Source organism: Phacochoerus africanus, chromosome 3 (genome assembly GCF_016906955.1).
Source record: "Phacochoerus africanus isolate WHEZ1 chromosome 3, ROS_Pafr_v1, whole genome shotgun sequence".
Taxonomy (NCBI): Eukaryota; Metazoa; Chordata; class Mammalia; order Artiodactyla; family Suidae; genus Phacochoerus; species Phacochoerus africanus.
The window spans coordinates 73229854-73244097 of record NC_062546.1 but is presented as its reverse complement, the minus strand read 5'-3'; the positions used below and the strand labels follow the sequence as shown (position 1 = coordinate 73244097).

Here is a 14244-nt window from a genome sequence, read left to right as displayed (position 1 = left end):
ATGCCAGTGCATCATTCTCTGTTTGCAGTTCATGAAGTTCTTATATGTAGGATATATTTTTAAACTCTACTTGACCTTAAGAGATAAGCTAGAAAAGCATATCTTTTCTGACCCCTAATGTTCCAACACCAGTTATTGTGTGCCCTTGTCACTCATCTTAATATAAGACACCTCAGGCAGCAACTGGCAGTATTTTCACACCAGTGTTAGAGTTTAGCAGGGGAAAAAATGATGAAAAAGAAAAAAAGAGAAAGAAAGACTAAATGCTTCTGTACTAATTAATGTATTATCTAACATTTGTGTCTCTGTCTGACAAAACAGCATTATTATTTAACTGCTTGTTTTCCTTATTGTTAAACCGGAGGAGACTTAGGAATTGGTAAAACAATTATAAATAATATTGAAAACACTGCCTTCCACATAAGCTTTTAGATTTTTTTTTTTTTTGTGGACTAACAAAACTTTATATCACAATAGAAAAAAAAACTTCTATGATTATAAAAAATGGTTTGGGGTATTTTTTTTGAAATTTATAATATTTAAATGCATTTATTAAGGAATATATATTATATTAATTATATGAAGCTCCTTTAATAAAACTCTAAAGGAACATTATGTTAACTTAATTATTTCTGCTTTTACATCTATTGTTTAAATGACATTTGTACAGGTTCCCTGTCATGGAAATTTTGCATTCAATTTTTAAAGGCAACGCACTGAAAGATAATTTTTTTTACAAAAAGATTATCTAAAATGGGATGCTTTATTGGAAAGGTCAAAAGTGAGATTTTTCTTTTTTATGTGTGATTTATGGTTAAATTTTTCTTTTTTATAAATCAACAAACACTGTTAATTGTCTCTCATTCTGCAGATCTTTAAACAAGCAACTATGAAAGCATTAAGAAGAAAATCTATTTTGCTAACTGGTTATCTGGAATACATGATCAAGCAATACTACAGCCAGGACAAAGCAGAAACCAAGAAAACAGTTGTGAACATAATTACTCCATCCAGTATAGAGGATCGTGGCTGCCAGCTAACCCTAACATTTTCTGTTCCAATGAAACAGGTTTTCCAAGAACTAGAAAAAAGAGGAGTGGTTGTAAGCATATCTCTTACTTTGCTACCAGGTTTTCTCTCTGAGTTTCATGTGAGGATAAAATTTGGATTCTCTGGCTTATCAATTGTTTCACAATATTTCACATCAATTAGTTGATGTCAATTAAGAATTCAGCATTGTCCTAACTGAAGGGGACAGAAATCTGTCATTTCTCATAAAAGGGAAGACACCACAAAATTTTGGTTATAGGGGACAGTTTTACATAACTTATCCATTTTTTTCATTACAGTATGGGCAAAAAAAATTAGTGAAAACTCCAATACATATTTATTGAATAAATAGAATTAAAGAGAGTATCAATATAGTAGAGGGAGAAAAAGGAAATCATTCTTATTTAGTCGTTTGATTGAACTAAGTTGTTTTCAACCTTGTCACTTAAGTCAAGAAAGACATGTAGACACATTTGAGGAATGTAACACTGTATGTAATTTTTTTTTTAATCATTGGGCCTAAGTAGCCCTTTTAGTCTCTTAAAGAGAACTAGTAAGTTTTTACTGAGTAATTTCAGGGAAAAAAATGGTGATGACATGTCTACTTCCAGTGATGATGTAATTTAGGAACTACTGCACTCATGCAGTCTTCCAAACCTTTAAGAGAGGCTACCCCAGATTCCAGAGACACAAATCAGAATATCAGTTTTCTAAATCAAGCATTACCATTTACCACCCATGAGCTCCTGGGCAAGTTCTGGGCACAAAAATACTTATTTCAAAAGTTGTTGTGGAATTAAATGTCCAGCACATATACACCATTTAGTATATTGTCTAACCTAAAACAGATGTTTCTTAATCATACTGATCTCAGATTAAACTCAATTACCTGAGCCAAATTTGTGAGATTAGGGGTATTTGAATTCAGTGGAAGTATAATTGACTAAAACTCTCCACATCTCAGTGCGTTTCCCATTCACTGGAATGTGTCCAAGGGTTTCAGTATCCCTAGGGTCTCCCCACAGATAAATTTTATACTCGATCTGCTGGATGCTTAAAAAAGATGATTGCTGACTGGGTTCAGGAAAGTATTTTGGATATTCATGTACCACCCCCTTAATATTTTTATTGTTAAGAGGAGAGTTTCAAATAATACAGAAATACCATATTTTACTTAAAGTGAAAAGATTGCTCACATATTAAGTTTCAGGAAAATCAGTATGAATGCTGTGTGTAAATTTATCTTTAATGTACACTTCTACTGTGTGAATAATGCTAACATTACTGTGTTTTACTTGTTTCCCCTACAGTGTGACAAACGTGAGCCAAATGGCATTCGAGTGGCTCCAGTTCCTCTCTACAATTCTTTCCATGACGTCTATAAATTTATCAATCTGCTCACTTCTGTACTTGACTCTGCAGAATCAAAAAAATAGCAATGCTTTCCACAGCAAAATAAGCAAATAATGGAAAGCTGCTGTTACTATTATTATTTGTTTTAATTATCTGAAGTATTTTCAAAATTGGTTACACATAACTGGCAATACAGAAAAATATGAAAAATTTTCTGAGTCTGTGGCCTTGAGAAATCTATATTGCTGTCCAATTTCTTGCTGCTTGGCAGATCAGACTGTTTACTGGTGTAAGTATTATGTACACAGTCTTTAGCTATTACATTTCATGATCAGTGAAATGTTTTATGTTGGCTTAATTTATAATTTGACTAAAAACTTCGAATTACATAAATGGGGAAATTTTGGTGTCAGTTTTAGAAATATTACTTCAGTTTTAATTTACCAAAGAGTTTTTTATTGGCATTGTAGTTGAATATAGTGTGACATATGTATGAAATTTGCAATGTTCCATCTAACTTCAACTCTAAGGAACAGAAAACACATTTTCCAGGGCAATGACTTTCAAATATTTTGGATACAACCCACACTAAGAAATACATTTAATATCAAAGTATTTATTTGTGTGTAAGCCTTATTTCATTGATTCTACAATGCAATTTTTATAGTATTTTAACATTTGATAAAGAGGAAATGTCTTTCAACTTTCATTCAACAGCTTCCTACAACTGCCATTGGCCATTCTTTCATGTCACCATCCCTGACATTACCATCATTTCATAGTGAGTAGATATCATCCTAGATCTGATTCTGAAAATTGCAGATCTAGAAAAAACAAAAGTTTCATAAAAATTTGCTTGTGCTCTCATATTTATTATTCTGTTTTATTTCATTACAGCAAATGCTGGTTAAAGCTCATTAAATTGATTTCTTTACTCACTCTTAGCTCTGAATCCATTTTTCAAGGATGTCCCTATATTTAATGTTATCATAATCTCTAGAGTTTGCTTAAAGGGAACTTCTTGATAAAAGACTTCAGATGTTACTATGACTTTACAATAGTGAGATAAATTACTCCAAGATATTTGTGATTGAGGATTAGAATTAGGAAATGAGTACTTCATCTCTCAACCTCTATCCTAAGTGTAAGGACCTTTCTCATCCACTGTGAAAAAACTACAGTTACACTCAGCCTTTTAAAGATTCCCCTAGTTTTCAGCTTTTGATGCTATAACCGCTATTCATTAATTGGCAAAATATTTTACATTTGTATACTTGAGCAGAAACAAAGAGTGACTACAAGGTAATTATTGCCCCTAATGAAGCTAATTGGAATGAAATTAACTTAGCCAACCCCTTTGAATGGTAGAGTTAAAAAGTTGTGGAATTCTGACATCAATGCCAGCTGGCAACTACAGATATTTATTGAGTACTTCCTACATACCATGTACTGTGCTATTCTATTTATACGTTATCTCACTAATTTGACTGGTTGTATAATTTTTAGAAAATCTTACCACCCCTACTTTTGACAAAACTCATCTTTGTAGATGGAAAGAGTCTCAAAACCTTAAAATGTGACCATAAATGACTTCATGTAAAAGAAACTGTTTTTGAACCTCACAGTGATAAAAAAAAAGACATGGTTTCAGCTCTCAGGGAACAGGTAGCTCAGTGGGGAAACAGATGGTAAACCTATAAACACTCAAGTAAATACATAATTATAACTTCTATGAAAGATAAAAGATGATACTATGAGAGAAAATCTCAGGGGTATTAATTAGATAGTTGAGTAACGGAAGGTGTACAAAGCTGCCTACAAGTTTAAGTTCTAAAATATTTCATGCTAATCACATTAAAATCACATCAAATTATGTATACAAACCATTCAAAGCATAATCAGCACTCTGTCTTCATCATCCAGATAAAGAAACAACATTAGAAATTCACTTTCTGCACTTGCATTCCCCCTCCTCCCCCAATTCCAGAAATAATCATCAAATTATATTTTGTGTTAATCATTCCCTTACTTTCTTTAAAATTTTATAACTATGTATGAACCCATAAAAATATATTAGCTAAATCTGCCTGTGTGAGAACTTTATGTAACTGTAATCCTACTGTGTGTGTATGTGTATATATATACATATGTATATGTGTATATATATGTATATATATATATTCTTCTGCTTCTTTTGCTCAATATTCTATTTTTTTGAGATTCACCCATTTGTCACACATACCTTTTCATCCATTTTCACTGCTTCTCAGTATTTTATTATATAATTGGCATTATTAATTCATTCTACTACTGATGAAGAGTTGTTCCGAATATCTGTAATACCGCAATAATGCTGCTATTAACATTCTTAGTGCAGACATTCAAAAGTTTGTGCTGGACGTACAAATGTGAAAGCACTGGGTTGGAGGCTACACACATGTTCAATTTGCTATGTACTATCAGACTTTTCCTAAGGAGTTATACTAGTTTCCATGCCAACCAGTAGGATGTGAGAGTTCCCTTGTTCCTCATCCTTGCTAGTAATCACTACTGATTGCCTTTGTCCTGAATCCATGTTAACAGAGAATAAATACATAAATTCCACACGGGCAAACTGAGAAAAATAACGAAGACATTCACACACACATAAACACACCAGAAGCCTACTTCAGACACTACACTTAATTCATGGATCAAGCCAAAACTGGAATTTTACCTGAATTTAACATTTACTTCGTCGCCTTTCTATTTTCTCCTTCACAAGTTTTTGGTCATAATTCCTTCAGTAAAACATATTTATCCAAATGCCTGTCTCAAGTTCAATTCCTAGGGAACCCAATCTAAGACAGTATTTCCTTTATCAAGTCTTAATCATAAGTATTTTATATTCTACATCTAATATATCATAGATTGTATCTTTTTCTTTTGGTTTTCAAATATAATGCTCATTTCCTTGTAAATTTATTGTAACTGTTGACTTTAAAGTGCTCATTTACCTTGACTCTTTTGGAATTCTTTGAGAATTGGGTTAAAGTGTTATCTGAAAGATATTCATGTTTGCTTCTGCCTGTTGTCTAGAGTCACTTCTGACACAAGAACACTTTACTTATTTACTTATTGTCTTTTGTCATTTTAGGGCCGCACCCGTGGCATATGGAGGTTCCCAGGCTAGGGGTCTAATCGGAGCTGTAGCTCCTGGCCTACACCACAGCCACAAGCTGCATCTGTGACCTATACCACAGCTCACGGTAACACCGTATCCTTAACCCATTGAGCAAGGCCAGGGGTCGAACCAGCAAACTCAGGGTTCCTAGTCGGATACGTTTCCACTGCCCATGACAGAAACTCCCAAGAACACTTTGAATTGCTTTCAGGTTTTTCAAATCACATGCACAGCATGAAACTTGATATATTAATCCATGTGAGGACCAATTAACAATTATAAATTCTCAGAAGATACTTCTTCCTGCTGATTTTTTATGTATTCTTGGCTTGTCAATAGTATTATACTGGCTCTCCTATCAGCTTATTTACCTCAGCCAATTCTAGGCTTGTCCCATGTCCTATGTAGTTATCAACCCCAAAGCTCAATGACTCTAGGATCTGGCAGAAGCTAGATTACTTTGATCTTTGTTTACTTCCCAGGTTCCTGCTTTTATTTTATTTTGGGGTTCTGAGAATTTCTCACTTTCATGCCATTTCATTTTTTTAATTATAGTTGATTTACAATACTATGCCAATTTCTGTTGTATCATGCCATTTAATTTTAAAGTTTTTTGTTGTTGCTTTTCTTTTTTTTTTTCCTGATATCCACTCCCCACAACATGCTAAACTGTCATTTAATAGTTTATGACTGAAAACAAGTACATTATATACTTCCTGTTTTCTTGAGTAAAATATGTGAAAAATGAATTATGCTTTCTTAATAACTCATGCACATTTATATAAATATCAATTATTTCATAGTGATGCCCTTGGGTGCTATACATAGATCTGTCTGTGCAATAATAAATTATAATTATACAAAACTTACCAGAAAAAATGCTGCATGTGGGGTCAGTAACTTATTTTCAAATTTCAAAAACTTTTTCTACAGCTATTCTCTGCTCAATAACTTTCTAATTACTTTTAAGTTCAAAATTATTTAGGTTTACATTTAAATTTTGTCATGTCTTTGTCTCATAAATTGAGTTGCTAGAGCACTAATTTTAAGTAAATGGATTTTTGCATAATCTTAAGAAAGAAATCTGCAAGCACACTGAAAGCACATCATAAAACACAACATGGTAATCACTGAATTAGAGCACTGTTACTAAGATGATGGATTTGATGTTTGTGTGAGCCATTAGCATCTCCATTATGAGTTTGAAAAAGATACAGGATATACTCCAAGCCTCCTAGTAATATTATTTTTGAAATCATCAAGACATATTACCAAAGAATAAAATAATAAAGACGATCATTATAAAATGGATTTTAACATTTCTGTTGTGGTTCTGGCTTATTGCAATTCTTATTTTAATATTAATGTTCTAGTTTTCCAATTTTTGACTCTTTAAAGTAGTTCCTGAGTCCTTTCAACATTACCTCAACTATTTTTTTGAGAGCTTCATTGCTTTTGATCCAAGAAGGTATAGGCTTGCCTAGTATATACTTCCTACTTCGAATCTGGCATCATTCATTTCTTTAAGACTATTTAGTTCCTTTTGGGGAAAAATGGTATTTAGAAACTGTAATCTTAATAGCCAGAGTGCTCATTATAATTGAGTTGATCATTATTTCCAGGATATTCAGTTAAAAGAGTTAGGAAATACATAATTTTAAGAGAACTCATAACTTTATTTCATATTCATATTTTCAATTTAATTTAGGATAACGGAATTTTTTACCTAACTTAACCTATTTTATATTTTTATCTCTTATGCTGAAAATGTTGGTTCTAATAATATTAATTACTGGTTTTATAATATATACTATCATATAGAATTACTAGTACCAAGGCGATTATAAATAATATGATTAAAACAGTTTAAGATCTCTTGGAAACTTTTCTTTTTGTCCTTAGAATATATCTCATTTAGAATATATCTTAGAATACAGGAAGAGTATAATTCAGATTACTGTGTTTCAAAGGCATTTGTAATAACTCTTCTCTCTATGGTTACATCACCAATTGTATACACAGGTTCAGTGCTTTTGATTTACTGCTTTTGATTTAGATTTCAATCTTTATAAATTTCCTTTTAAATTTAAAAATTATTTCATAATTGTGTAAAATACTTGGATAATTTCAACTTCAAATCTATAAGCATGATATACTCAGAAAAGCCTAGATTCTGTCCCTATTCCCTTAGCCCTATTTCCTCCCACTATCTACACATATTTTTAATTTTTTCATGTGTTGATTTATCCTATCTACCTCATATATATAAAATGCCTAATACCTATGTAAAAAGTAATGCCTATATATAAAATATGGGTAAGTATTTGTATATATTTTCTCTTTTCTTATATATAATACAGCATCATGTTACAAATACTTTCTTCCACTTTGGAAAAATATTACTTTATAGAAAATTATAGTTAACACTTAAGGAATAATATAATTAGAAAACAATTCATTTTCAATTCTTACTAGAATAATTGCTTTAGGCAAAGAGCAAAAATTAATGGAAAAGTTGAGGAGAAAGTACACAGTTGGGGGATCAGACTATGATCACTTAAATTCACTGATTCCATTTTAGTACCACTAAAAATGGAATAACCTGTAACTATGTGCCTTGTGATAAAATATGAAGTAGAAAGCACCACCTAGGCTATATATTAAGGAATAATAAACCTGAATCTAATTAAACTTTTAGGGCTATTTTCCAGTTTATAACAACATGAGGAATGGAAGAACACACTAAAACACCCCACAGAGAGGCAAATACGGGACATTCTATACATCAGCTGATTGGGTTTCTTCAACAAATGAACAGTATGAATAAAACAGGGAAGAGGTGAGGGAGAAGGAACTATTCTGGATTATGAGACTGAAGAGACAAAGCAAGCAAATGAAACATGTGGACTTAGTTTGGCTCTTTATTAAAAAAAACTATAAAAACATATTGCCGGTATATAACAATATATAACAACTATAAAAACATACAAAACAGAAAACATTTGAATGAGAAAACAATTTTTTATTGTTAGTTGTGATAAGTACTGTGATTGTAAGAAAATGTTAATACATCTAGTATATATACAAAGTACATAGGAATAAAATGATACAAAGTCTGGAATTTGCTTTAAAATTCCTCTGTCCCTCTGAAAAAACAGAATGATGGCAAACAAGTTGTTATAAACTTAATGACTTTAAACAACAAACTCTTATCATCTTACAATTTTGCAGATTAGAAATTCAGAATGGGTCTCATTAGACCAAACTCAAGGTTTTGGCCAAGTTACATTCAGTTCTGAAGGCTCTGTGGGAAAAATACCTTTCCTTGACTTTCCCAGCTTCTAGAGGCTGCCCCATTCCTTGATTCTAGTCCCCTTCCTCTGTCTTCAAAGTCACCAATGTTGCATCTCTCTGATGGCTCTTTTATAATCACACCTCCTAATTCTTCTGACTTGCTCTTCCACTTTTATGGGCCTCTGTGACTGCAATGGGCTCAATGGATAAGCCAGATTATTTCCCTATTTTTAGGCCAACAGATTAGCAACCTTAATTCCATCTACAATAATAATTCTACTCTCCCATATAATGTAAAATATACACATTCTGGCAATTAAGACATGAATATCTTTGTGGGTCATTATTCCTCTATTGTAAGAAGTAATGATGGATGGATGAAAGGAAGAAAGAAGGAAGAAAAGGAAAGAAGAAAAAAAGAAAAAAAGAGTGTGATAAAATCTTGACACATTGAAAACTGGATGACAACATTTGGAATTCTCCCTAATTTTGTTAATGTTTGAAAATTAAGGACAAAACAATCAATGGAAATGACTTAGATGAGAATCCAGGGCACCAGCCTCAAAATTCATGATTTTAATAAGATCATGTATATAGTCTTTCCCATCACATATATGATGAAAACAATCCCTTCTGTCTCCACATATCAAATCATTTCCATAGTTTCTTTATGATGGATTTTGAAAGGAACATTGTATCTGACATGATATTTGTGTTTACGTATTTTCTCACTAGTGTAATGTCCTAAACAAAATAAGAATAATGATTTAAAGCACAACTTGCCATTTAAAAAAAAAAAAAAAAGATCCTAACAAACACTGGATTCCTGGGCCTCAGTTGAAATTTCAATCACATATACTCATAATATTATTTTAGGTGAAATGAACTGCATTTGAATGCCAATATTTACTAAACAGAGGTCTTAATTTACTCTTTCCCAGTGTGTGGGAGCTTCATTTCATGCAGTTCTCCTTGCACTCTATTGTGCTAAAACAGCAAGCTTGTCAAGAATGGAGACACTGCAGTGATATATGCAGAGTCTATGGGAGACATTTTCTCTATGGGTTAAAGTAAGTAGTTGGATCAAAGTCAGGACATAGATGCTACAGCTGGTATAGGAAAAAAATTGCAATTAAGAGGAGAAAAAAGAACAGAAAGAGAAAATCACAGACAGTCTTTTTTTAGGTGGCAACAACAGAACCAGACTGTTTGAAACTGGTAACTGACTCCACATGTCGCATTTTTCACTGAATTCTAAGTAATATTGCTATTTTATAACTGTTATTTGGTCGTATTGATGGCCATATTAATTTATTTTATAACAAACTTATATATTTTATAAACTTTGTTATCTTTCTTTTCTTATGTGTTTCTTTCAAGATAATACTTAGCAGGATTCAAGAAAAGCATATTAAAAATTAGAAAACACTTCCTCTGAATGGCTTTCAATGCAACCAAAGCTAGTACATTTGTTGTGATTATCTCATGCACTTCTGTGCAGTTCAATATCTAGTACCTGTGTGATTACCTATCTATCATAAAAATTCATCTTCTTCCAAGATTTCAATGTATATTGTGCCAAAAAAAGTAAAAATAAAATAAGACAAAAAGAAAACTAAATGTTTTAAATTAATTTCTCTGGGAAAGTTGGGTAACATTATCATTTTATGGGAGCAAAATTACTGTATACTAATCTATATTTCCAGGTAATATTAGTCATCTATCTTACAAAAAATTATAGTAAATGAATAACTGTGGCATAAACACAGAAATACCCCCAAAATGATAAGGGGTAAGATTCATGGAAGATGTCAAAACACTTTTTCAAAACTGGAAAGTAAACTAACTTATTAGGATGAAGAAAACTGAAGTACAACTGACAATGTGAAAAAGGAGGCTATCAAAGAGTACTACTCTAATTCAGGTCAAAGAACCACTGAAACATTTAGGAACTGGAGACAGCCATTATCACTAAAGACCAGGAGGCAGAGTGGGATGAGAAATAAATGACCGAAAGTCTATATAAGTCACAGCTGGGCCATGATCCCTTCCACAGCCTGTGCAACCGGAATACTATACCTTTCCCACACCCACAAAGACAAGAGTTCACTTTCTAGAGAGGATGAATTGGTGTAGTACTAGACTTAGGGGCATGAGGACAGCTGAGGAGATGTCATTTGACTACACGTTGAATACTTAGCAAAATTTTGCATTTTAAATGGTGAAAGCACTTATTCCCTTCCCCACCAGGCTCTCAAGAAATTATGTATTGCAGCCAGGGTCATGTTCACTTCTTCTCCAGCCTACCCTAGGAATATGATTATAGAGCTCTCTCTGGGAAAACTGTCTAGTCCAATTGACATGAACTACAAAACTTTACAAGATTCTTGTTGTGGTACAGTGCCACCCACCAGTCAAAATCTTCTGCCCCTGCATAAAATGTTTGTACCTGGTGTTTAGAGTTCCAGGTGTAAATGAATGGACATGAAATATCACCAGACATTCAAAAATAATATTTAAAATTCTGGACAGAATCCGAAAGAATAGAAAACAAGTAATAAACTGGAAAAAGAAGAGGACAAAAAGCTATAATTAAAAGCTTCAAAGAGAAAAAAACCTTCAACAAGAAAATTATACAAGTTTGTAAGAAGAAAAGCTCTTGAAAATTAAAAAAAAATCAGAAGAAATTCAAAGGAATTTTGGAATATAAAATTGAGGAACCGTCTCAAAAGTAGAACAAATAGGTTAGATAATTAAAAGATTAATACTAGAGGTCAACAACCTAACAGTGTGTAAAATAAGAGAGCAGAGAAAATAGAAAGGATAAAAGTTATCAAAAAAGAAAACTCTCAAGAACTTTTCCCAAAATAAAGATGTGCTTTCAGAAAGAAGAAACTCAATAAATACCAAATATAATATTTTTGTGTGTGCTCGCTTCGGCAGCACATATACTAAAATTGGAACGAAACAGAGAAGATTAACATGGCCCTTGTGCAAGGATGACATGCAAATTCGTGAAGCATTCCATATTTTTATGGAACTCCTGTGAAATAAGATTGCTATGATCATTATACAACTACAGATGTGATAAATTCATTTGAGTAATTTAAAATAAATAATTAATTTAAAAATAATAAATAAATAAAATATTTTTGTTTTTTTAAATGTAAATCACATTATGGGAAAAATGTAAGACACTGGGAATATAAAGAAGTTTCTAAAAACTATTACAGAAAAAAACTGTTACATTAAAAATATCAGCAATCATGACACAGAAATTCTTTCTACCAAATCTAAAAGATAGGGAACAATGGAGAATACTTCTGATATTTGGATGGAAAATTATTTCCAATTAAGAAATTGATTGCAAACCAAACCAGTGAGTAAATATGAAGATAGAATAAAGATGTTTTCAGGTGAACAAGGTCCTAAAATGTTTTCTTTCCATGTACTGCTTCTCAGAGTCTACTGGAAAAGACTGAGACACACACACACAAACACACACACACACACACACACACACACACACACACACACACGGAATGGGATTCCTAAAAGGAGCATGAAAAGAGTTCTCATGACAACATGTTCCTAGAGCAGAACCACTCTAGACCAGAATAAAAGTTCAGAGGGCTTGCTCGGGATCTGGGGGTGAGGGTGGGGGAGCAGGCAGGGGGTATGCCTCACATATTTCACTATTCTGAGAAGAGTTTATTTAAGTTCTGTTAGAACTAATTTGAAAATCCAAATTAGTGCAAAGACAATATTGAGCAAATATAAAAGAAGGCAATTATTAACTCTAAAAAATAAGATTCTACAATATAAGAAACATTATCAGAGTAAACCATGTGGTGTAGAAGATATGCCCTCTTTTTCTCAGTTTAATATTACAAAAATGCCATGTTCTCAATATATTTTAACATATGTCTGGATTATTTCATATGCACACAACACCAGCTGTAAATAATATTTGTGTAGTCACAAACATGCAAACAATGAATACTGATATAATCTAAATCATGATTTCACTATATTCAGAGGATGAGGGAAGAGAAAGTATATTTGTGTATATAAGTCTGTGGGCCATGGGTAAGAGAAAATCTATAATAATTAAATCTTCAATTTCCACAGTTGGAAAAAGATAATGTTGCAAATTTGAAGATAAAGGAATAGTTATAAATTCATATTATTTAAAAATATGGAACTAAATATAAGTAAAAACATTTATGGAGTTCCTATTGTGGCTCAGTGGGTTAAGAATACGATTAGTGGAGGTCCCCTCGTGGCTCAGTGGTTAATGAACCTGATAAGTATCTATGAGCACCTGGGTTTGATCCCTGGCCTTGCTCAGGAGGTTAGGGATCCGGCATTGCTGTGAGTTATATAGGTTGCAAACCCAGCTGGGCTCCTGCACTGCTGTGGGTGTGGTGTAGGCCGGCAGCTGCAGCTCCAATTTCACCCCTAGCCCTGAAACTTCCACATGCTGTGGGTACAGCTGTAAAAAATACTAATAATTTTTTTAAAAGTAATAAATAAAATCAAAAATATGTAAAACAGTTTAGAGCTGTCACCTTTTGGTTGGCAGGAATTAAAAGTGGGTGTGGATGGGTCAGAGGATTATAGTTTTAGGATAAAAGTTGAAGCATGCAAAGAAATACATTGTTAAGAACTAATGTCATTGGGAGTTCCCATTGTGGCTCGGTGGATTAAGAACCTGACTAGTATCCACGAGGATGTGGGTTCCATCTCTGGCCTCGTTCAGTGGGTTAAGGACCTGACATTGCCATGAGCTGTGATATAGGTAACAGATGTGGCTTGGATCTAGCGTTGCTGCAGCTGTGGTGTAGGAGGGCAGCTGCAACTCCAATTCAAACCCCTAGCCTGGGAACTTCCATATGCCATGGGTGTGACCCTAAAAATTTTTAAAAACAAAAGAATTTCATAGACTCTGAATCCAAGAGAGAGGGTTCATATATTGGGCCTACCACATACTAGTTATGTAATCTTGTGGCATAAATGCTCAATGCCTTCATTTCCCTTTTATAAAATTAGATAACAACAGTACTACCTCATAGGGTTATCTTATAGATTAAGTACTTTAGTACAAGAAGCATTTAAATAGTATGGGGCAAACATTACTAGTGCTGGAAGTTCTACATAACTATTAAGTATCTACATGAGTTACTTTGATAAAATAATTAAAAGCAAAACATAACACATTGTGTAATACATAGAAATAAGTCAATAAGAATCATGAGATTTAAAAACTAAAAATTGATGAATTGCCATTGATGAAACAAAGCTATTTTAAACTACTAAAGCATGTTTCTTATTATTTTACATCTAAACAAGAGCATTTCACTAGTTATGCTTAACCATGAAAA

General features: G+C 32.7%; 1 protein-coding gene and 1 non-coding gene across 6 annotated transcripts in view; both read left to right on the top strand.

The window, feature by feature from the left end:
* Positions 1–3347, top strand: part of KYNU (kynureninase) — a 125233-nt gene extending 121886 nt beyond the window's left edge. For all 5 annotated transcript variants that reach the window (XM_047772012.1, XM_047772010.1, XM_047772011.1 and 2 more), the window contains 2 exons: positions 872–1102; positions 2361–3347. In XM_047772012.1, the coding sequence (XP_047627968.1) occupies positions 872–1102; positions 2361–2486 (357 nt within the window). In that variant the 3' untranslated portion in view covers positions 2487–3347. The remainder of the gene's footprint in view (positions 1–871; positions 1103–2360) is intronic.
* An 8440-nt stretch (positions 3348–11787) lies between these two features.
* LOC125123846 (U6 spliceosomal RNA) lies at positions 11788–11894 on the top strand. The gene has a single exon (XR_007134215.1). It is a non-coding gene; the product is annotated as a U6 spliceosomal RNA (small nuclear RNA).
* Positions 11895–14244: the final 2350 nt, after the last annotated feature.